The 25,763-nt window shown below is 45.9% G+C and overlaps 1 protein-coding gene across 2 annotated transcripts in view; it reads right to left on the bottom strand.

Moving 5' to 3' along the window:
- Positions 1-25,763, bottom strand: part of LOC137421039 (heterogeneous nuclear ribonucleoprotein Q) — a 142,069-nt gene that overhangs the window by 45,629 nt on the left and 70,677 nt on the right. For both annotated transcript variants that reach the window (XM_078771985.1, XM_078771986.1), the window contains exon 5: positions 19,121-19,228. In XM_078771985.1, coding sequence (XP_078628111.1) covers positions 19,121-19,228 — 108 coding nt within the window. The remainder of the gene's footprint in view (positions 1-19,120; positions 19,229-25,763) is intronic.

Here is a 25,763-nt window from a genome sequence, read left to right as displayed (position 1 = left end):
GCACTGATTGCAGAAAAAGCCATTTTAAAAAGTAAATTAACCTGAAATTGCAGACAGAATTATTTATTTTATCTGAGAAGCTAAACGCTTCTTCTTCTTCTTCAGGCGCTCATAACTTTGAGTGAAATACGATCGAGTTAAAAATAGTCAGCATTGGAGCAAATCTGTTTCATTCGTTTGTTAATATGCCTTACCTATTGATAATTCTGCAATTGGAATTTCATTTGTTGTTGAAATGACCGCGGGAGATCGCGTTATCGTGAACACGTTCTGGCAGGGACAAATTGGTGTGTTTCTTCTTCTTTCAACAATAAAGACATAGCTTCGCGACCGTACATCCAATCATCTTGAAATTTTGCACACTTGTTACTCTTCATGACTTCGACTAGAGTGTGAAGTTTCACGTCGATCAATAAAGCGATTCAAGAGATATCCATTTTTAAAAAAAAAATCGTTTAATTAACGATATCTGCTAAACCACGTGACCTATCGCAAATTCTAAAACGACATTTTAGTAGACTGACATGCTGAACAGACCTGTGAAGTTTCTCCTCGATTGGATCAAAAATGAGGGAGGAGCTACGTTTTAAAGGTTCATGCTTTAAACCGTCATAACTCTGCAACCATGTGTCGGATGACGTCGCCCTCGCTGACTTTTTTGTTCGTCATGGGCATGCGATTCTGCTTGCAAAGTCTGGCCTCGATCTGTTCAGCCGTTGCAGAGAAAAAGGGGTTTTCGTGTTTTCACGAAAAACAAGATGGCGGCCGAACCACGTGACCTGCGACGTCATAATTACCATTAAAATATTCTACAGACCGAGTCCCTCCTATGGTGAAAATTTTATCTCAATCGGCCCTATTATTGCAGAGAAAATGTTTTTTAAAGGAAATTAAAACTGAAAATGGCAAAAGCACTGGGAGATGTGGCCTGGGAGGACAAAATGGTGTGTTTGTTCTTCTTTCAACAATAAAGACTTTAGCTTCGCGACCGTACATCCAATCATCTTGAAATTTTGCACACTTATTCCACCCGATGAGCGCTACATTGTATTAAAAATTCAAGTCGATCCATGCAGTGGTTCAAGAGTTACAAGCTTTTAAAAATTTAACTTCCATTATTTATTGCGGCCAAACCATGTGACTTTAACGATTAAACATCCCCCCATGAGGAACATTTGTGTAAAGTTTCCACTCGATACCTCCACAAATTATGGAGGTGATTCCATTTCTAGTTTGAGATTTGAAAACGTCATAACTCTGAAACCACGTGTCGGATGACGTCGTGCTCGCTGACTTTTTTGTTTGTCATGGGTATCCGAATACGCATGCCAAGTTTGGGCTCGATCCGTTCAGCCGTTGCGGAGAAAAAGGGTTTTTTGTGTTTTTTCACGGAAAACAAGATGGCGGCCGAACCATGTGACGTATGACTTCGAAAATTTTCGCATTCTGAGTTTTTTTTAACTAAGCATCTGGGGGAAAAATCTCTTTTTCGGGGGAGAAAAACTGTGTTTGACGAATTCTAACCTCTTAACGTTAGCATTTTTGATATACTCAATACACATGTTTTTTGTTCCCGTTGCAGAGTTCTTTAGAATGAGCCATTCCTCAAATTTTTCCATTGAGCCGTTTCGGAGATACAGAGGGGCAAAGTTGAAGGTGTTTTACAAGATGGCGCCAATACCACGTGACCTATGACGTCATCATTAGCATTCAAAAATTCTACGAGCCTAGCCGATCATTTGATGAAAATTTCCTGTCAATCCGACCAGCGGTTGCTGAGAAACTTAATTATGAAGTTTTCGGAGGTGCAAAATAGGGTGGAAGAATAATAATCTATCTATAATTCCAGTAATCTCTGTCTGTACGTTTGTCTGTGACCGCTGTTTCTCGACAACCACGGGTCCGATATACTTTTAACTTGCCAGGTATATTGCTGGGGACCCGAGGATGTGCCTTTTCAAGGTTTCATATTAATCGGACAATTACTTACCGAGCTATGTCCAAAAAACGATTCAACCAATCAGAGAGCAGCGAACGATCGCGTGTGCCGAACGTGGCGGGCACACTCTGCCTCGGATGGCACATTTGAGAGCGTATTCATTTATTTCACGTTTGCAAACTATGTTGGCGTTAAACTATGTTTTACAACTAATAAAAACGAATTTGCGATTCATTCGCTTTCCTGCGCGTTTGTGCACGCGATGGCGATTTCTTTACCAAACTCCGGAAGCCGTTCGCTTTGGACCAAACCATTGCATGTAAATAGAGGGGGGGGATTGTCACCACTCGCAAGCCGTTCGCTTTGGACCAAACCATTTCATGTAAATAGAGGGGGGGGGATATAATTTTAGATATAGATATAGTACGGGCATGCCCTAGTAATAATAATAATAATAATAAGAAAAACTCTAGCAGTAATAATAGGTTACTCTCCATTTCATGGAGAGTAAACCTAATAAGAAAAACTCTAGCAGTAATAATAGTTTCTCTCCATTTCATGGAGAGTAAACCTAATAAGAAAAACTCTAGCAGTAATAATAGGTTACTCTCCATTTCATGGAGAGTAAACCTAATAACTAGAACTGCCACTTTAAAACTGCTGGCAGTGATGACCGGTTTACTCGCACCCACTTTTGATGCAACCCCACTGTTGATACAACCCCACTTTTGATACAACCCCACTTGTGATACAACCCCACTTTCATTGGACATGCTTTGACACAACCCCCTTGGATACAACCCCGACACACACACACACACACACACACACACACACACACACACACACACACACACACACACACACACCCACACATCCCCCCTACCCCCTCCCACACCCCTCCCCCCACACGCACACCCCTCCAAACACACACACACCCACCCACACCCACACATGCCTCCCCCACACACACACACACACATCCCTCCCCCCACACACACACACACATCCCTCCCCCCACACACACACACATCCCTCCCCCCACACACACACACACATCCCCCCTACACACACACACACACACAACACACACACACACACAACACACACACAACACACACACACATACACACACACACATCCCCCCTACCCCCACCTACACACACACACACACACATCCACACACACACACAAACACGCGCACACCCCTCCCCCCACACGCACACACATATCCAGACAAGCGCGCATCCCCCTCCCCCCAACCCCAAGACACATCCCACACACACATCCCCCGACACACACCCCCATGCCCCACACACACACACATTCCCCCTACCCCCCACCCACATACACACACACAAACACATGCACACGTCCTCCCACCCCCACCCCCAACACACACACACACACACACACACGCACACACCCCCCCACCCCAACACACACACACACACACACACACACACCGCACCCTAACACAAACACACGCATACATCCCCCCACCCCCAACACACACACACACACACACACACACACACACACACACACACACACACACACACACACACGCACACATCCCCCCCCCCCAACCCTAACACACATGCACACACACAAACACCCCCACACCCCTCCCCCACATGCACACCCCTCCACACGTACACACACACACACACACACACACACACACACACACACACACACACACACACACACACACACACACACATATATACACACACACCCACACACGAACACCCCCACACCCCTCCCCCCACAAGCACACCCCTCCACACAAACACACACACATCCCCCCACCCCATCCCTTTAAAAAAATATTTGCGTTTAATTAACGATATCTGCCACCCGTCGAAGAACGTCATGCCGTGGCATGACGTCATCCGTGGCCCATGCCGTATGTCAGCGGAAGAACGAAGTATCCCGTCGATCGAACTTGGTCAAATTTTTCATGATTGTCACCAAATTTGTTGTGGTATTTTGTTAACTCATCCAAGGCAAGGCGACAATCGAAATCCGATTTGAAATCGGAGCCAAATTGACGCCGTAAGATCTGCCTGCACGTGTGGATATTTTACCTGTGGAAGATTTCACTTTGGAAATGCGACCCATTTAAAATGTTAGATTTTGAATAACTTCGTCATTTTAAATCGGATTTCCACAAAATAAAGGTCACCATTGCTTGCAGATACCTCTCTTTCTCCTTAAAATTGAAGACAGGATGAACTTCAGAGCGAGAAATAAGCCGAGGCGGCGAAGAGTTTTACAATGTTATTTTCCAATGTAAATGACAATATCGTGTAGTTTTACGAAAATTCATCAGAATTTGCCCAGATTTGTTGCATTCGAATGTTAACACCCTCTAGCGACTGCCAAATCCGAAGACAATTTAATTTCGAGCTACCCTTAGCTCGTGAGGTGGTTATGTCACATGGCCTGGTCAAACAAAAGTGGTGTGGTTCTTCTTCTTCAGGCAATAACAACTTCTAGTTTCCAGACCGTACATCCAATCATCTTGAGATTTTGCACACTTGTTACTCTTCATGACTTCTACTACAGTATGAAGTTTCACGTCGATCAATAAAGCGATTCAAGAGATATCCATTTAAAATTTTTTTTTCGTTTAATTAACGATATCTGCCAAACCACGTGACCTATCGCAAATTCTAAAATGACATTTTAGTAGACTGACATGCTGAACAGATCTGTGAATTTTCTCCTCGATTGGATCAAAAATGAGGGAGGAGCTAGGTTTTAAAGGTTCATCTATCTATAATTCCAGTAATCTCTGTGTGTTTGTTTGTACGTTTGTACGTTTGTTTGTTTGTCTGTGACCGCTGTTTCTCGACAACCACGGGTCCGATATACTTTAAACTTGCCAGGTATATTGCTGGGGACCCGAGGATGTGCCTTTTCAAGGTTTGAAATTAATCGGACAAGTACTTACCGAGCTATGGCGATTTAGCCGTTCGCCGTTCGCTTTGGCGTTGCGAATGGACCAAACCATTGCATGTAAATAGAGGGGGGGGTTCTGTGGTCGTTGCGAATGGACCAAACCATTCATGTAAATAGAGGGGGGGGGGGGGTTCTGTGGTCGTTACTGCCACGTGGTTTCAAAGTTTTTTTTTGTTGTTGTTGTTTGCACGCATGTTTTTTTGCACCCACGTACGAGCACGCCCTAGGATGTTTACACACACACACCCCTACACAAATTTTTTTTTTTTTTTTTTTTGGCAAGGAACGGGCACCCACGTACGGGCACGTCCTAGCTTATATATAGTACGGGCATGCCCTAGTGCTTAAAAACGTCATAACTCTGAAACCATGTACCGGATGACGTCGCCCTCGTTGACTTTTTTGTTCGTCATGGGCATGCGATTCTGCTTGCAAAGTTTGGCCTCGATCTGTTCATCCGTTGCAGAGAAAAAGGGTTTTTCGTGTGTTCACGAAAAACAATATGGCGGCTGAACCACGTGACCTACGACGTCATATTTACCATTAAAATATTCTACAGACCGAGTCCCTCCTATGGTGAAAATTTTATCTCAATCGGCCCTATTATTGCAGAGAAAATGTTTTTTAAAGGAAATTAAAACTTAAAATGGCAATAGCACTGGGAGACGTGGCCTGGAACGGAAAATGGTGTGTTTCTTCTTCTTTCAACAATAAAGACTTATATAAATACTGTTATGAATTTGGTAATGCAACATCTAGAGCTAGGTAGATCTGAATAGGTAGGTATTCGGCTGTCGTGACAGGGACTCTACATGTAATAAGTTATTGATGTTCAGGCGGTTGTCGGGGTAAGATGTATGAGTGTGGATCTACCTGGAGATTCGAGTGTTAAATAGTGAGGGATTAAAGGTAACGCCCCTGTGAGTATCACCTAGTAATCAAACCTTTGTCCTTTATGGCACTGCAAACCACATAAACATTAGTTAGGTCCTTAGTGCAACATTAAATAATTCCCTTTCCCTGACATTGACTTCGTAATAAATGGGCACCACCAGGCCAAGAACACCGCCACAATACACCGCCACCGTTTACACCTCCAAGGCCTACAAACCTCGCCTGCGCACCTCAAAGGCCTACAAACCTGGCCGGCACGTGTTATGCCAGGACCGCAGGGTCGCGTAACGGGGGAGATGTCAGGAGTCGCGGGAGGCTTTGATTGGCTGAGGAGTGCGCAATGTGACGTCATCGGCCACCAATATAGGCGACGGTCGGACGCCATTTCAGGAGTTGAGTTGAGTTCGTGGCAGGCACTGGCAGACGCAGGCAGGCACCAGAGAGTTGAGCGGTGGTGGAGAGTTGGAGAGGACACGCCATTCCAGTCGCAGTTCGAGTGCAGTTCGGGTGGTAGGGAGTCGCAGGAGACACACGAGAGCACACCCAGTTGGCACTGAGCAGTTCGTTGGCACTTGGCTGCCAGCACTCCCGCGTCGAGTCGAGTGGAGTTGAAAGGAGTCCTTCCTGTCCCTGGTCAAGTGGAGCCGCTGGCCTGCGTCGGACGCGTGGTGCTTGGAGCGAGGGGCCTCGTGGTGTGCGATCGGGCCGGAAGGAGCGGTGCTGGACACCAACAATACAAGACGACAAAGACAGATAAGCCCGATCTCCGCGTATATTTTGAACGACGGGACGTGTTATTTTCGTGATTAATCTCCCTCGTTTGTGTTTGCTGTCAGTCGTGTGGGGACGTCCCGATTTAGGTTTATTAGAGTTATTAGATTTACCGGCGGGCTTTTTCACTGGCTTTACTTTTCCTAATAAACCCTTATATTACTTTTTGTACATAATATCTGAACGCAGTTTTCCTGGGTGTCTGATTTTAATAGATAAGGTTGCGGAGCCTTCGCTGCGCCCCGCCATTCCGCGCGTTGGTGTTGAACTTGAGTCCGCCATTGAGTGTTCGCCTCGGGAGTTAAAGTCTCGCAAATCGGTCATCCGTAACTGTGGTGTTAACCACGGTTACGCGACAAGTGGTGTCAGGAGTGGGATTTGAACCCGTCGGACAAATTTTTTTTGTCCGCGGCGAGACATCGACACGGTCGGGCGTACATTGCGTCCGACGTTCGAACGAAAAATTTGTATAGGCGAGGCGGAGAAATTTAATAATCAATTGGGCATACGGAGCGCGATATCGCGTCTTCGTCAAATTTAAATTGTGTTTTTGGTATTAAAATAAATACGCGCGCGGGAAACAACCTTCCGAAAGGCGGATGTCGGAGGTCGACGAAATGGAGGTGCGCAGCGAGGCCTCCGTCAGCGTCGGGAGTGAGCCGGAAATAGGGGAATTAGATGCAGAGGTGAGCCTTGGAACCTCCCTCGTCCCGAGCACCAACTTATCCCCCTCCCCCACCGGGGAGTCGGGAGTAGTAGGAACGGCCCCGACAACCGACCAGATGTTGGGTCAATTGCTTCGAAAAATGGAAGAAATGAAAAGTGGGTTGAAAAATAAAATTGACGGGCTGGAAAATAAAATGAGTAAGGAATGTAGGGAAGGAATGAAGGGAATGAGTGATCGATTGGAGGAACAAATTGAAGGGATGGAAAAGAACAGTGAGCGAGCCAGTCGGGAATTGAAAAATAAAATTGATGGGCTGGAAAATAAAATGAGTAATGAGATGGGACAAATGAAAAGAGGGATGGAAAATAAAATGGAGTCCCAGGGGAAGGAATGGAGGAATGAAATAAAGGAAAGGAATGAACAATTGGAAGAAAAAATTGGGGAAATGGCACAGCAGCTGGGGGAACGAATCGATGGCATAGAAGGGAGAGTGCAAAACCAAATTACGGACAGACTGGGAAAATTTGAGGGTAAAGTAGAAACTCAAATGGGGGCACAGGAGAAGCCAAAGGTGGCAAAAATTGAATCGGAATGGGGGGAAGCTAGATTGGGAACAGGAGAGAGTACGGCCCATGCAGATGTGCATGTTGCTCACAAGCAGGGAATTGCACAGGGAATGGCAATTGAAGTAAATGGGGAGACCGCAGGTGCACAGGTGGATGGGGAATGTCCACAGGTGGATGGGGAATGTGTACAGGTAGATGGGGAATGCCTGCAGGTAAACGTGGAGTGTCCACAGGTGAGCGGGGAAGGAAATTTGGAATGTGAGAGTTGTAATGGGGAATGTTTCCCACATTCTGGCCTGGTTGTTTATCGGGACCGTGTGGATGTCACAACACCCCAACCGGGGGATGAATTTGGAATTGTGCAGCACCAGGGCGGTGGTGCGGAGCAAGAGGGGGTAGAGTTTTTGGGGGTCCGTGCAATGGAGCCGGACCAGGTATTTATTGGGGATATTGATCAAAGCCTGGCGGGGCCAGGAATGATTTGTAATGATGAGGATGATTTGATCCAGCGGCTGGAGACCTGTGACAGTCCCATGGAGGTAGAGCTTGTTCAGGCCCAAAGGAGTCTGGGGGAAGAGGTGAGTTGGTCCGAGGAGGTGGTTGGAATGACCGAGGGGACGCTCACTGTACACTGCTATTTGGAAACAGAGGCTCCAAAATTGGACAACCAGTTGGGGGAGTGTGTTGGCTCCGGGCTGGATTTGGATCTTGGAGGATCGGGAGATAGAGCTTCTGGAGATTTGGTCCCTGTAGGGAATTTGGATCAACTGCAGGGAGGGGCAGAACAACCGGTGGTAGAGGTTGTTCCCTGCAGCTGCGGAATGGCAGTGGGAATGAAAATTTGTAAAATAAAATTACAATGGGAAATTGATTTGGAGCAGCCATGGTTTGGATTGGTCCCCGGGCTGCGGGATCTGGATATGGAGAGGTCATGGGTGATGGCCTCGGGCAAAAGTTGCCCCTTTCAAAATTTGGGTATGCCGGCCAGCTGGGGGGCTGTGATGGCGAGATTTGGACGTGGGGTCCAGCCTTGGGTGTCGAGGTACGACCTGGGTCCCACGGGGGGTCTGGTGGAGTGTGGCGTCCCTTGTCCGTCGGGGCGCCGTCCGAGCTGGTGGCTCGGGCCGGCAGGGTCACCGGACCCTGGTGGGGGTTAAGACCTCCAGGGAGGTCCGAGGTGGTTTCTCAAGCCTGGGATGGCAAATATTGAGGACCACTAGGGGGAGGTGTTGTGGGTCGCGCTTTGGTGGTGGCACTGTGGACGGCCAACTTGGGACTGATGTGGTGACCACCCGGGCATGCGGCCTGGCACTCTCCTCCAGGGACTCTGGGACAACCAGCATGTGGTGACCTGGCATGGTGGTTGGTCTATGGACGCGGGTCAAACCGAATGGACAGGGATGGAGATAGCCTGCCGGACAACCATTGGGGCATCTGTGGAACGTGATGGTGTGAGTGACCTTCCACAGATGCTCCGTTGTGATTTATGGACTCTCGGGTTGGGAAGAGAGCCATGGGGATGTGAATCGGGAGATGTGTAACGAGCCGAGCATATGGGCCATGCTCGGCTGGCATGTGTATGGCAAAGCATCCTCCTTTGGTGAGGTGAGTGAAATGTGACAAATGGTTGGCATGGGTAATCTGTGGGTTAGATGGAAATTTAAGGGTGGATTTTGAAATGTCATGGTGGACACTGTACAGTGACGCCATTATTGATCCGGGTGTGTAGACCAAAGTGTTGGAGGCTGTGATGAAATTAATAGGGTAGCAAGACAGCTTTCAACTGGTTGCGGGGGCAACTGTGCTGATATTTGGGACGCGGGATGATGGGGATGTAGTTGTGTAGCCTGAGGGTCAACGTGGTGCTGTGCGTGTCCGAGGTGTGTGGACCATGTCTTCTGGGTGAGTCTCCTGGTGGAGCATGGCTGTTGACTGGACCTTGGTGTGGTCAAGTGTGGGTGAGCACTGGGGGGCTGCAGTTCTGTAGTCGGACTGGGGGATGATGGGGAGGTGCAGGGGACGTGGCTGTAGGGATGCCACGCACTGCGACCGTGCCCCCCAGGGCCGAGGTTGTGTGTGCGGTAGTGGGTGTTGTGGCAGCAAGTGCTCACCACATTGGCCAGCTGGGGCTGCTGCAGCTGTGTTCCTCGCAGGGGGGCCGAAGGATGGATGGTGGGTCGCACCCTTATGGACACTCATGGGCCATGTTGGCGTTTTGACTGCTCACCTTGTCCCGGTGACCCTTGCACGGTAGAGGTGCAGAGCTGTCGTGGCCACAGGTAGTTGTGTAGTGATGATCACCGTTGGATGCGGATCCACATACCTGCCAGTGTAGTGGGGACAAAAGAAAATTTGGAAGGATTTGGTAGGCCCAATGTGAAATTTTGGGAATTGTATGGGTGGATTGCACTTTGAACCTGACCAACCTGCAACTACCTGCACTTGAGGTGAGTGTTTTGAGGAGTACTGTCCCAGGCTTCAGGATTTGCTTTGGGAAATTGGGGACATGTAATTTGGAGTTGGGAGGCGGGTGAGAGTGATGACATGGCCGGTGAGGGGATGGAATGGGAGCCACAGTGTCTTGTGGGTGGCGTATGTTTTTGTATTGTGGTTACGTGTTTTGATGTGGTCGTGAGAGTGGAACCTGGAGAGTGTGTGATGATTATTGGAGATAATGAGGGGCGATAATTGTGCTTTTTGGAAATGTGCTAATGGAAATGTGTAAGGATTCAATGATTCGAACTGTGAAGGGGAATTTCACATGTAGCAGGCCATGGCAAGCCTTGTAACACCTTTTACACCATCTATGGAATTGTACTGAATTGTGCTGAGTTGTGTGGAGAATGGAATGGCAGCGGGGGAGGAAGTGTGTTTTGGGGTCTTGTGGGTGGGGAAGGTGTGTGTGTCCGCAGGTACAGAGCAAGCTCTGAGGAGCGATGCCTGCGGGCCCCCCTCTGCGGCAATTACCCCTGGCAGCCGGTGGTAACTGGAAATTGGAGCTCGTCGGTGGAGGGTCTGGTTGGGCGCCGCGGGGTGAGGAAGTCCCCCGGTGACCCGTGTTGCTGCGCGAAAGCAGGAGGCAAAGGAGCCTGGTGTGTGTGGAGACCCTCACCGGCGAGGTAACGGCGGAAAGGGGCTGTTGGGCTGTCATGGGGCCAAGAGGTAAAGGGGGGGGGGGCAATGAACTTGTAAGTCGGTTGACTTGTTTTTGGGACTGCGGGCACCACAGCCTGATGTGCCCCCCACCATCTTTTTGTGCGGTACCTCCCCGCTGCCTAGTTGAGGAATGCACACACACGTGAATGACATCAATGCCATGGTCCTGCAGGGGGTGTATTGAAATAAGAACCTTATTGATTTTTGAAATGCCTTGATGACCTATGGAATGAGAATGAGTGGTTAAGGGGTCTGTGTAGCATGAATGTGGGCGAAATCCACCGAGCCGTGTCACTCACCTGTAACATCTGGACAGGGCCCGTGGAAATTTAGGGGGATGCATTGGGGATGGCCCCGCAGGTAAGGTTGTGTCTTGTGGCATCCACCGGGGGACGCGGTCTGTAGACCGGGGTATGTACAAAGGTTAGAGTTTTGAGTTTTGGAAAGATGGTTAAGTTTTGTGGTTAAGTTAGTGTTGTGTGTTGTTGTTTCCTCCCTCCACAGGAACAACGAAGAAGATGTACATACTTGCATGATGGTTAAGGGGTTCAGCATGTTAAGGAAGTGTAGGTAGGTAGTCCGACTCACTTCCCACAGCCCTTCCTGATTTATTTCATGGGTTAATTAAGTGTGTGACAGTAAGTGTTAAGGCTGGAATGGTAGCCCTGCGGTGAACCTTGCAGGAGCTACGGTTCCAGGGGGGGGGCTGTGTTATGAATTTGGTAATGCAACATCTAGAGCTAGGTAGATCTGAATAGGTAGGTATTCGGCTGTCGTGACAGGGACTCTACATGTAATAAGTTATTGATGTTCAGGCGGTTGTCGGGGTAAGATGTATGAGTGTGGATCTACCTGGAGATTCGAGTGTTAAATAGTGAGGGATTAAAGGTAACGCCCCTGTGAGTATCACCTAGTAATCAAACCTTTGTCCTTTATGGCACTGCAAACCACATAAACATTAGTTAGGTCCTTAGTGCAACATTAAATAATTCCCTTTCCCTGACATTGACTTCGTAATAAATGGGCACCACCAGGCCAAGAACACCGCCACAATACACCGCCACCGTTTACACCTCCAAGGCCTACAAACCTCGCCTGCGCACCTCAAAGGCCTACAAACCTGGCCGGCACGTGTTATGCCAGGACCGCAGGGTCGCGTAACGGGGGAGATGTCAGGAGTCGCGGGAGGCTTTGATTGGCTGAGGAGTGCGCAATGTGACGTCATCGGCCACCAATATAGGCGACGGTCGGACGCCATTTCAGGAGTTGAGTTGAGTTCGTGGCAGGCACTGGCAGACGCAGGCAGGCACCAGAGAGTTGAGCGGTGGTGGAGAGTTGGAGAGGACACGCCATTCCAGTCGCAGTTCGAGTGCAGTTCGGGTGGTAGGGAGTCGCAGGAGACACACGAGAGCACACCCAGTTGGCACTGAGCAGTTCGTTGGCACTTGGCTGCCAGCACTCCCGCGTCGAGTCGAGTGGAGTTGAAAGGAGTCCTTCCTGTCCCTGGTCAAGTGGAGCCGCTGGCCTGCGTCGGACGCGTGGTGCTTGGAGCGAGGGGCCTCGTGGTGTGCGATCGGGCCGGAAGGAGCGGTGCTGGACACCAACAATACAAGACGACAAAGACAGATAAGCCCGATCTCCGCGTATATTTTGAACGACGGGACGTGTTATTTTCGTGATTAATCTCCCTCGTTTGTGTTTGCTGTCAGTCGTGTGGGGACGTCCCGATTTAGGTTTATTAGAGTTATTAGATTTACCGGCGGGCTTTTTCACTGGCTTTACTTTTCCTAATAAACCCTTATATTACTTTTTGTACATAATATCTGAACGCAGTTTTCCTGGGTGTCTGATTTTAATAGATAAGGTTGCGGAGCCTTCGCTGCGCCCCGCCATTCCGCGCGTTGGTGTTGAACTTGAGTCCGCCATTGAGTGTTCGCCTCGGGAGTTAAAGTCTCGCAAATCGGTCATCCGTAACTGTGGTGTTAACCACGGTTACGCGACAATACTTATATAAGACTTACAATAAAGACTTACAATAAAGACTTATAATAAAGACTTATTATAGCTTCGAGACCATACATCCAATCATCTTGAAAGTTTGCACACTTGCTTCGCTTGATGAGAGCTACATTGCATTAAAAATTCAAGTCGATACATGCAGTGGTTCAAGAGTTACAAGCTTTTTAAAATTTAACTTCCATTATTTATTGCGGCCAAACCATGTGACTTATCAAAACGTCCCAAGTAACGATGAAACATCCCCCCATGTGGAACATTTGTGTAAAGTTTCCACTCGATATCTCCACAAATTATGGAGGTGATTCCATTTCTAGTTTGAGCTTTAAAACGTCATAACTCTGAAACCATGTGTCGGATGACGTCGTGCTCGCTGACTTTTTTATTCGTCATGGGTATGCGAATATGCATGCCAAGGTTGGGCTCGATCCGTTCAGCCGTTGCGGAGAAAAAAGGTTTTTTGTGTTTTTTCACGGAAAACAAGATGGCGGCCGAACCATGTGACGTATGACTTCGAAAATTTTCGCATTCTGAGTTTTTTTTAACTAAGCATCTGGGGAAAAAATCCCATTTTCGGGGGAGAAAAATTTTTGTTTGACGAATTCTTACCTCTTAACGTTAGCATTTTTAATATACTCGATACACATGTCTTTTGTTCCCGTTGAAGAGTTCTTTAGAATGAGCCATTCCTCAAATTTTTCCATTGAGCCGTTACGGAGATACAGAGGGGAAAAGTTGAATTTGTTTTACTAGATGGCGCCCACACCACGTGACCTATGACGTCATAATTAGCATGAAAAAATTATAGGAGCCAAGACGATCATTTGATGAAAATTTCCTGTCAATCCGACCAGCAGTTGCTGAGAACATTAATTATGAAGTTTTCGGAGGTGCAAAATAGGGCGGAAGAATAATAATAAGAAAAACTCTAGCAGTAATAATAGGTTACTCTCCATTTCATGGAGAGTAAACCTAATAATAATAATAATAAGAAAAACTCTAGCAGTAATAATAGGTTACTCTCCATTTCATGGAGAGTAAACCTCACAAAAGATTATCACAAATATTTTCTTAATCAATTGGCTAATGGCATAACTAAACCACTAGTGCTTCATCCGAAGATGTATCTTTTAGAAATTTAATTAAATAACTCATTAATAAAAAATTAAATAATTAATTGATTAATCAATAAATAAATTAATCGATTAATCAATAAATAATAATTAATCGATTAAATGATTAATCAATAAATCAAAAATATCCTTGATAGCCACATCACTTGGTCACTGTCATGTCCAAATATTAGCTTCCCAGCTCAAAAGGTGCCTGAGATATTGGCCAAATGAGAAAGAAAACAAGTACACATACATTCAAAGTACACCGCCCCCTTGCCAAATAATTAAATATCCTACAGCGCAGCATTGCCGGGGCGCCTTTGGCGCCCGGCAATACCGCAGTGCAGCTCATAGAGGCTGCTTTGGGAGGGAGAGGTGTACGCTAATTCATTGATTAATTGTATAATTAAAATCAATAAAAGATTATCACAAATTATTTTCTTAATCAATTGGCTAATAGCATAACTAAACCACTCGTGCTTCATCCGAAGATGTATCTTTTAGAAATTTAATTAAATAAGTCATTAATAAAAAAAGAAATAATTTATTGATTCACCAATAAATAATTAATCGATTAAATGATTAATCAATAAATCAAAAATATCCTTGATAGCCACATCACTTGGTCACTGCCATGTCCAAATATTAGCTTCCCAGCTCAAAAGGTGCCTGAGATATTGGCCAAATGAGAAAGAAAATAAATAAATGATTAATAATGAAAATAAATAAATAATAATCATTAGAAAATTAAATTATTAATCAATTCGGTCAGAGAACACATGAACCACCACCATTTCATCAGAATCTGTAACTGAAAAAAAAAAAACATTTTAGTCATTAATCGAATAATTAAATAATTAATCGATTAATTGATTAATTAATAAATCAAAAATAGCCTTTGCAGCCAAATCACCTGGTCATTGGCATGTCCAAATATCAGCTTGCTAACTCAAAAGGTGCCTGAGTTAATGGTCAGAAGAGAAAGGAAATTTGATTAATTAAATAAGTACTTAATTAATCGCTAATAATTAAATAACTCATCAATTTATTGATTAATCAAAAAACAAAAAATACCGTTTTTGACAAAGGACTTGCTCACTATTGTGCCGAAATTTCAGCTTCCTAGCTCAAAGGATGGTTGAGATATCGTCTGGACAAACAAACAAACAAACAAACAAACAAACAAACAAACAAACAAACAAACAAGAAAGCAAGAAAACAAACAACGAGAGTGAAAACTGAGTACTCTCTTTCAGCGTGCGTCACTGCCGAGCCCCCTTCGGTGCCCGGCAATGACGATTTGCAATGCCTGGAGACGGCATAGGAAAGGTGCGGTGTACAATATATGAATGATTAATAATGAAAATAAATAAATAATCATTAAAAAATTAAATTATTAATCAATTCGGTCACAGAACACATAAACCACCACCATTTCATCAGAATCTGTAACTGAAATTTTTTTTTTTTTTTTTAGTAATTAATCGAATAATTAAATAATTAATCAATTAATTGATTAATCAGTAAATCAAAAATATCCTTGATAGCCACATCACTTGGTCACTCATGTCCAAATAGTAGCTTCTGAGCTCAAAAGGTGCCTGAGATATTGGCCAAATGAGAAAGAAAATAAATAAATGATTAATAATGAAAATAAATAAATAATAATCATAAAAAATTAAATTATTAATCAATTTGGTCAGAGAACACATAAACCACCACCATTTCATCAGAATGTGTAACTTAAAAAAAACAAAAAAAATTGTCATTAATCGAATAATTAAATAATTAATCGATTAATTAATAAATCAAAAATAGTCTTTGCAGCCAAATCACCTGGTCATTGGCATGTCCAAATATCAGCTTCCTAACTCAAAAGGTGCCTGAGTTAATGGTCAGAAGAGAAAGGAAATTTAATTAATTAAATAAGTACTTAATTAATCGCTAATAATTAAATAACTCCTCAATTTATTGATTAATCAAAAAACAAAAAATATCGTTTTTGACAAAGGACTTGCTCACTATTGTGCCGAAATTTCAGCTTCCTAGCTCAAAGGATGGCTGAGATATCGCCCGGACAAACAAACAAGCAAACAAGAAAACAAACGAGAGTGAAAACTGAGTACTCCCTTTCAGCGTGCGTCACTGCCGAGCCCCCTTCGGTGCCCAGCAATGACGATTTGCAATGCCTGGAGATGGCATAGGAAAGGTGCGGTGTACAACAACAAATAAGTCTCCTTTTAGCTTTTGCTAAGTGTACTAAAAAGTTTTCTATAAAAGTCAAACAAACTTCAAATCAGGTTATTCCATGCCAATAACCAGAAAAGAGGCATTTTGTGAGCTGAATGTCTCACATTTTGCTAGAAAAATAAACCTGGGGGTCTTTGGCACAAGTTCAAAACAAATGCCATTTAGATTGTAAAGGAATGTTTTTTCCATCTTTTCCAATGCCGTTTCAGTTACGTTGCATGAACTTTGTGGAATGCTTGTAACTTTAAACGCATTTTAACCACCGTTGTGGAACCCGCAGAAGCATTTATAATACCACTGGGTCAGAGTGACCATGTCAACGACACCTCTGACATTTGGTGTCAGGAGTGGGATAACTGGACCAAGGTTAGAATCCCATTCTTACACGACAGCATCTGGTGATCAGGATTGATATACTATAAATTGAAATTTAAAACGGTGATTTCTGACAACACCGACATTATCCCAAAGGGAAATTTAAAATCAAATTTGGGGGAAAAAAGCTTTATTGGCGTTGTTGAATTTAAAATGATTTTATTTTCAAATTTGTTGTGCGGGAAACAATGGACAAGATGGTGATCGTCCATAACATAGCGGAAGTGCTCAGAAACACATGCGTCCATAACATACGCATGCTCGGAGGCCAGCAGAGGGTGGGGCTTAGTGGGGAGAGGCCTAGGGTAGGAACCTCGCCCACTCCTGAGCAGTCCAGCTAGGAGGTTGGCGCAATTTCGACCAGGCACATGTTTCTGCAAATAATGGAACAAATGAGAGAAATAAATGAAAATCTAGAAGAAAAAAATTAGGGCATCAGAACAAATGAAGGGAGAAATTAATAAATTTGATGCATAAATTGGCAGAAATGAAGGGAGAAATGAATAATCTGGAAACAAATTTAAACATAAACAATGAAACTTTAGCGGTGCAATGGAAAGAAGAAGAACTACCTTTCGAGGCCATTTTTCACCGCAGAGCGGGGGTTGGCCTTTTTCAGGCACCTTGGTCCCCTTTTTGAAGCAATGTTTTATGGCCGGATGCCCTTCCTGCCGCCAACCCTGTTAGTCACCTCTTGCGACACACAGGGAATTACCAGTGAACTGGTGCTCAATTTGCCGACCTCGGAAGGATGACAGGCTGAGTCAACCCCCCTGGCATTAATTCAGCGATTGACCGGGATTCGAACCCAGGATCCGAGGATCCCAAGCCGGCACCCTAACCGCCAAGCCAACACCAGGCTTAGAGAACATAAATCAAGGCATTTGGAACCATGGTCACTGGAAAGAAAGACGTGTGCTTAGTAACGGCCTGGAAGGACATCACGCCAGTGTGGATGTTGCTCTGTTCCAGTGGGAAGAAAGCATACACGTGACAGGCCAATTAGAGGGTTTAGAGGTGGTGAATAAGCTAGATGGCCCGTGGTGGTGGTGCAGAGCTCATGGGTGCACAGTTTGACCCAGTGGGGTTCGACTTGGTGCCCAGAGTCGTCAATTCGCCACACACTGTGTGTGTGCTAATGACCCCGGAGCACGTGCTAGTGGCCCCATGGAATAGGGTGAGAAGAAAGAGATTTGTCACTTGAGAGCTTAAAAAGAGACGGGCCACTGTAGGGGAATGTCAAACTGAGCCCAGTTTCTTTTTCAAATATACTTGTTCATTTGATAGAGGTACAGCGAGTCATGAGCAGCTGACCACTCATTACAGTAGAGACCGTTTTGAAAGAGCATGAAGTTCAAGGGCAGCAGGGGCTGTGGGGAGAGGCTAGCAGGGTCAAGAACAACTGGGTTATGTCGTGCAGCCGCATTTGGAGTTGCGAGGCTAGGTTTCCTTTCTTCCCCATTTACATCAAAACATGCAACCCCCCCACCCCCCCCCCTCCCGCCCGGGAAATGAAGAAGTGCCAGGTAGCAGTGGAGCCGATCTGGCAGGATTTGGTCGTGGGATCTGATCATGGGTGTGGTATGATCTGGACCCCCACAGGGGATTGTGGATGGGTCTGGTTGTGTGCAGCATCCCCAATCTATCAGGGCGCCATAAGTTAGTCCAAACGGTTAGCTCACTTTTTTGCCGCGAGTGTCATGGTAATTTACTTTGCATGGTCTCCAATGCGTGCCCTGATCCCAGAAATAGTTGACGTTGCAACCGCTTGGAGTTTAAGCTCGAACATTGATATGGTATTCTGTATTGTCTTACAGAGATAGACGGGGAGTTTAAATTGCATAATTTTAAACGTCCTGGCATCACAGTCCTTGTGTTAGAATTTCATTTTATTTTAGATCCAAAATAAAAGTTCATTTTCACTTACCATACCATAAATCAGCCTCTCTGATCAGTAATATCTTGCCCCGATAATTAAATTTAAATAAAATAAAGATTGTAAACGTCGTAAAAATAAATTCCGGATTTACCACCACTTACCGCAGCGTATATTGCATCACATTATCTTTCATAGAACAGTCTTTGGTTCTATGAACAGTCATAGGTGGTTCTATGAACAGTCATTCATAGAACAGTCTTCGGGGAAGGGAAATTTGAATGTGCTCATTGCATTCGTATCAAAAAAAAGTGTAAACCCTGGTATTTTAACCCTCGCGAGGCCAAGCATCCACACGTCTAACACCAACACAACCACAACCACTCAGAGTTTGAAATGTTAATAAATGCATCACTGGCTCCCAGGCCGAGTCCACACGATCCACACAAGTCAAAAATTCAAACTTCAGATAATGAAGCTTCAGCTAACATGACTAAATAACAAAACAACAATAACTCACAGCACCTTAATCTTCGCCTCATCTGGCCCCTTCACACTGTCGAGCAACCGGCCACCTTGCTTCTCTCTCTGTCGGTAGGTTTTCATCACTCCACACAGGAAAGCACTCTTGTTCTGGATTTAGAAAAAAAACAAAAATGCAGATGGCATATCAATTCATTGGCTGTATTTCAGAAACAAAGGTGATATCGGGGCACCCCGAAATACGTATTCGAAGATCAACGTTGGCCATAACATCAAGCGTTTATGGAACGCAGGAAAAGGTGAGCCAAATGTCTTCCATTCATATAATCAGTGATTTGACCTCACCGTGACCTTATCTTTGGCATACGCTTCTATTTTTCGGTTTCGATAGTAATTCATCCTCATTTTCGAACACAGAAAAATCATATAACTGAATCTGAATTACAATACAGGGTGATTCACATACGACGTACTATTTTGTTTTTGAATAACTCTGTGTTGCGTGAACCGATTTACTTGTAATTTGTAGCACTTATAGACAAATGTTCCCCATTTATTATGTGAAAATTTCATGAAAAAATAATTGATACAAATTTAGTTATGGGTCTCGATATGGCAGCCGTCATCGGAACAGTCTCTGCTTGTATTCGAGCATGGTTTTCTGCCGCATTTCATCAGTGATCTCCCAGAAGGAATCATGAACATCGCCCCTTTCCATCAGACTTGTGTGCCATCGCAGAATTGATGCATTGCTTGGCAGCACCCAGCTTCGACCAAACTCAGTTCGAAGACGTCGTTTCACTTCGATTAAGCTTTTTGTGGCCTCATACCAGGTTGCAGCTTTTGCACGCTCCTGACTGTTGTAACTTGCCATTCTTGCTGTTTTTTCTTTACATTATGCTGCTAAAAAGTCGAAAGCTGACTCCAAGACCGGTTCCATAATTATAAACGTTTAAGAGCAATTTAATCGACATGTTAATCGACATGCCATGTCATGGCAAGATGTCAGGCTGTTTCCCATCATCAAAAATGACGGCCGCCATATCGAGACCAAAAACTAAATTTGTATCAAGTATTTTTTAATGAAATTTTCACATAATAAATGGGGAACATTTGCCTATAAGTGCTGCAAATTACAAGTAAATCGGTTCACGCAACACAGAGTTATTCAAAAACAAAATAGTACGTCGTATGTGAATTACCCTGTATATACAGTGCGGGCAAGGGGGTTAACAAGGAGAGATGCAGAAAATAGGGCAAAATGGAGAAGATTGTCATGGGGACCGCAAGGCTAACCCCCGCTCTAGCAGGGAAAATGGCCTTTAAAATGCATGTTGTTGTTGTTGTATACAGTGCATTCAGAAAGTATTCAGACCCCTTCACTTTTTTCACATTTTGTTATGTTGCAGCCGTAACAATATGTATATATATATATTGTTACGGTTTTCCGCCACCCTTCCTACCCTTACCAAGGGGAGATTAAGCCCCTTGTTCTTTCTGGGCCGGCGTAACCGAGACTTGAATGAAACGCCCCTTCCGGGCAAACGCAAGGTAGGGTTTCGGGACCAGTCTCGCACGTACCTAAATACCTGCGCTGCCACGGAAGTGGGGAACCAAGCCTCACACGAGCCACGTGTAATTTGAGTACACCAAGCGGATTACGCACCACGTGGTCCGTGCCGTTTTCTAGTATTGGAACCCAATTGGAGCGGTTCTATTCGTACCACGCTTAGTCAATGATGGAAAACACGAGACGGTCGAATAAAGGAATAACAGGATTTAATTATTATTTACACTTATATGTACAATTCGGTAGAAGACAGACACAGAGCAGCCTTATACAGTCTTATGCTCTGCCCAGACACGGGCCCGATGACACTCACAAAGGGGAAATGCAGGCAGGATGATGTTCACGCGCTGCCTTGGTAGTCCAGGAACGGCGGCGGCGCCCGGCGTGGCTCTCCATGGTCCCAGCACGTCCCGCGATGAAGGCAAGCAGGTGGTGGAAGGGACCCTCGTAGTGCGTCTCTCGAACAAAGGGCAGATGAGGCCGGAAGGCGGGAAGGAATGTACGCGTCTCTCGGCGGCTTTCCACAGCACGTTGAGTTACTGGCGCGCTATCCCTCGCGTAACCCAATAGAGGCTCGGCCTCAAGCTCAACCGAGCGTCACTTTAATACGGGCGCTTATACTTGGTTCATGCGCGTCTTTTCTCCGAACTCGTAACTCTCATCAATACGCGCCTCTCCAATAGCTCAATGCACAAGCTCACCTCTCCCCAAACTCCTAGACTCCTTCAACTGCTCATAACTGACCGAACTGCTCATGGGGGCTTCGCGCAACGGGTTTTATTGCCACGCCCTGAGTCCTCTCGAACGTTCCAACCACGCCCTGTGACGCATTGCCGCAGCCACTGCCTTTGAGCCCTGATTGGCGGCTCACGCTTACCGTCAGCTTCTCTGCCGCCCTCATTCGGTCCCTACTTGATTTGCCAGGCCTGCCTTGTGTTAATTCACGCCAAAAAGCCAAAGGCAGCACAAAGAGGCGTAAGGCGATGGAGGCGGCATAAGGCAATGAAACAATGAAAAGGACCTAACTCTCATTATTCTACTCAACGCAAAACTAACACAGGAAAAGGACTATGCTCACAAATATGAAGAGATAACTGAACTATCGCGAGGCTACATGTTGTTATGTAATTAAACTATGAGGGGGGAATTTAACCTTTATTGTACAAAACTCAAAACCGCAACAATATGTATGTATATCCATCCATCCATCCATCCATCCATCCATATATATTGTTACGGACGCGGTTAAAGATGTTATTTACCGAGCGGTGGTATTACCACGACCGAACTGTTATTCCCCGACTAATACCCGATTTGCCCCAAACTTTGGCCGGATCGCGCCACCGCTATTCAATCGGGAAAACTCTAAAGCGACTGAATGCAAAGAGGAAAACGAAGGCAAAGAAAGGTTTGGAAATACTACTAAATTTATTTACTATTCACACACATAAGCAAAAAGACAGCAGTCACGTTTATTTACAAGCACATGAGACGCATGTGACACAGTGAAAATACTAGCTTATACAGACTTATTGTTACTACCCAGGGACAAGACAAAAGACAGACTACGAGCATACTTACACGGGGAATGATGATAGGGATGGCAGGTGGGTGGCTGGTTGGCGGGATAGGGAGGTCCAACTAGTCCTGCCCCGATCGACTCGTTGGGCAGCCGCCGCCCCTTCGCGGCCCTGCTCCAAACTGCCGTCCAGGCCTCACGCTGCTGTGGCTGCAGTTTCGGTGGCTCCAGCTGCAGCAAATGCAGTTTCAGTGGCTCGAGCTGCAGCAAGTGCAGTTTCGGTGGCTCGAGCTGCAGTGACTGCAGTTTCGGTGGCTCGAGCTGCAGTTCAACCCTGGACTTCTTCTCGTCTCTCTGTCGTCAAAGCTCATCTCCCTTGTCTGCCACTTGGGAAACGCCCTGCCGTGGGTTATATAGGCCCCACCCCTCAACCTTCGCGAACCTCCTCGATGTTTCTTTCCACACCCTCTCCAAGTCCAACCCCTTGTTCGTGGTTGGTTGAGTGGGGCTGACTCACTCCTCCCCTCTATGACGAGGTGGGGACCCGCCTTTCTTCCCCAACCCTGCCTCGTGGTCAATGGCGGCAATTGGAGCGGAGGTAGTTTCCAATCGACGAAAAGGGGGAATGGAGGTTTTGGGAATGGGAATGAAGGGAATCTATCTCTTTCACTTGGTGCAATGGAGTACTTCTATTAATGGGAGACACAGCCTTACCCTAAAACACAGAATAAGATATAACTATCGAACAGGGGTATTCTATGATTGGCTGACGTGTATGCTTGTGGACTAATTATGGGACGCCCTTTTGACCTTTACACAGCTCCGGAGGCAGGAGGCGCAGAATAACCAATAATAATAATAATAAAGCACACAATCAAAAAAAACAGTCCTCATATCCGCAACAATATATATATATATATATATATATATATATATATATAGGAAGATAGATATATATTTGGGAAGATATATATATAGCAGGAGGAGGCCGTGACACTGGAGCAGTTTAGACCAATATCATTGCTCGATGTAGATGGGAAGATATTGATGAGTGTTTTTGCGGCACGGCTCTCAGGCTTCATCAGAGGGAATGGTTTTGTGGATGGTTCTGTGCAGAAGGCAGGAATACCAGGATCACCAGGATGCATTGAACACTCGGCAATGGTCTGGCAGGTGTTACAGGAGGCAAAGAGGCAAAGGAAGGATGTGGTGGTGGTATGGCTGGATTTGGAGAATGCATATGGGTCAGTGCCGCATGCCTTGATTAGGTATGCCATGGATTTCTTTTGGGTGCCACGGAGATTTAGGGATTTTTTGGTGGCATATTATGATCAGTTTTGGATGCAGTTTGCGACACAGTCCTATGTAACAGAGTGGCGGAAGTTTGAAGTGGGGATCCCGATGGGATGTACCACCAGCCCGATTTTGTTTGTGCTGGTTATGGAGTTGTTGATACATGCAGTGAGTGGACATGGGAAAGAAGTGGAGCTAGCCCCTGGTCAGAAGTTGCCAGCAATGTTTGCTTTCATGGATGACCTGACAGTTGTCCAACAGTCCGCTGATGCAGCAGTAGGGGTACTGGGACGACTGGAAAGGTTGATGCGGTGGGCAAGAATGGGATTTAAAGCAAGAAAGTCGAGGAGTGTGATAGTGAGACGAGTAGTGGTGGATAACATGCACAGGTTTGAGCTGGGAGGGGAGGTGGTTCCATCATTGGTAGAGGCCTCTGTGAAGAGTTTGGGAAGATGGTATACAGTGGAGTTGAATGATGTGGGAAGAGTGGAAGAGGTCAGAAACAAGCTTTTGAGAGGTTTGAAGCGGATTGATGGATGTGGTTTGCCAGGTAAGTTGAAGGTATGGTGTTTGAAGTTTGGGTTGATGCCACGAGTATTGTGGCCATTGATTAAAAAAAAAAAAAAACCACCTTTAGAGGCCATTTTGCCCCGCAAGCGGGGGTTGGCCTTTTTCGGGAACCGTGGTAGTTGTTGTTTTTTTTTTTGGTCCCCTTTTTGAAGCAATGTTTTACGGCCGGATGCCCTTCCTGACGCCAACCCTTTTTGCCGCCTTTAACGACAAGCAGGGAATTACCAGTGAACTGGTACTCAATTAGCCGACCTCGGAAGGATGACAGGCTGAGTCAACCCCCCTGGCGTTAATTCAGCGATCGACCGGGTTTCGAACCCAGGATCCTAGGATCCTAAGCTGACACCCTAGCCGCTAGCCCAACACCAGGGTTTTGATGATGTCTGATATTGCAATTGGGCATGTAGAGAGGATGGAGGTTGTGGTGAGTGGGTTTGTGAGGAGGTGGTTGGGAGTGCCACGCTGTTTGACGAACATTGCCTTTTATGGTCAGGGTGGAAAACTCCAGTTTCCCTTGACATCATTAACCGAGGAGTTTAAGATGGTGAGGGTGCGGGAGTTCATGATGTTGCGGGATTCAAGTGATGCAGTGGTAAAGAATGCTCTCCCAGAGAAGAAGGGAAGTCGGAAGTGGAATGCAAGAGCAGAGGTGGACGAGATGGAGGAGCGGTTGCAACATGAGGAGGTCAAGGGGATGGTACAGCATGGGAAGCATGGCTTGGGGTGGATGGAGCATGAGCGATGGGGAAAGGCATGTGTGAAAGAGAGGAGGAAGATGGTTGAGAGGGAGTTGAGAAAAAAGGAAGAGGAGGGGATATGTGAAAGCAGTCAGTCAGGCACAGCAAGGTGCTTGGACGAAGTGGGAAGGTGTGCAGGTGAGGATATTGAAGTGGCAAGAGATTTGGAGGATGGAGCCAATATTGTTGAATTTCCTGTTGCGGGCTACGTATGATGTGCTTCCGTCACCAGTAAACTTGAGATTGTGGGGGTTGTTGCAGGAGGAGAGATGTTATTTGTGTGGAGGTGTGGGAACGGTGCAGCATGCACTGAGTGCAGGCTCAGTAGCATTGGCAGCAGGAAGATACAGGTGGCGACATGATCAGGTGCTGGCGGTGGTGGTGCAGATGGTGCAACAAGAGGTGCTGAGATCGAGAGAGAGAGAAGAGTGGAGAAGGAGACTGATAGGGGAGAGGTGTGGTTTGTCAAAGAGAGCCAAGTGGAAAGAGGTGGAAAGAGGAGGAGGAGGTGGAAAGCAAGAGGGCTGTCAGATGCTTGTGATTGGCAGGTGGTGGCAGACCTAAAGCCACAATTGGTATTCCCAGAGGAGATCTGTGTGACAAGGTTGCGGCCTGACATTATCATTTGGTCAAGTGCAACAAGACAGGTCATCTTAGGGGAGTTGTCGGTACCTTGGGAAGAGAACATGGAGGAGGTGCACGAGAGGAAGAGAGGAAAGTACAGTGAGCTGGAGGCAGAGTGCCGGGAGAAGGGTTGGCGCGTTTCGTGTCAGCCATTTGAGGTGGGGTGTAGAGGGTATATTGGCAATTCCTTTTCTGCATTTCTTGCTTGGCTGGGAGTGTGTGGACAGATGTGTGACAAGGTGGCCCAGGTTGCCTTGAAAGGCTCATTTTGGATATGGAGGAAGTTTATGGAGACACGTCGAACGGTGTAGGTTGGTTGTGTGTGTGTGTGTGGTTTTTTTTTTTTTTGTTACCATTATTACTTCTTATTTT

The sequence above is a fragment of the Myxine glutinosa genome, chromosome 2 (assembly GCF_964187855.1).
Source record: "Myxine glutinosa chromosome 2, kmMyxGlut1.1, whole genome shotgun sequence".
Taxonomy (NCBI): domain Eukaryota; kingdom Metazoa; phylum Chordata; class Myxini; order Myxiniformes; family Myxinidae; genus Myxine; species Myxine glutinosa.
This window is presented reverse-complemented; position numbering and strand designations above follow the sequence as displayed.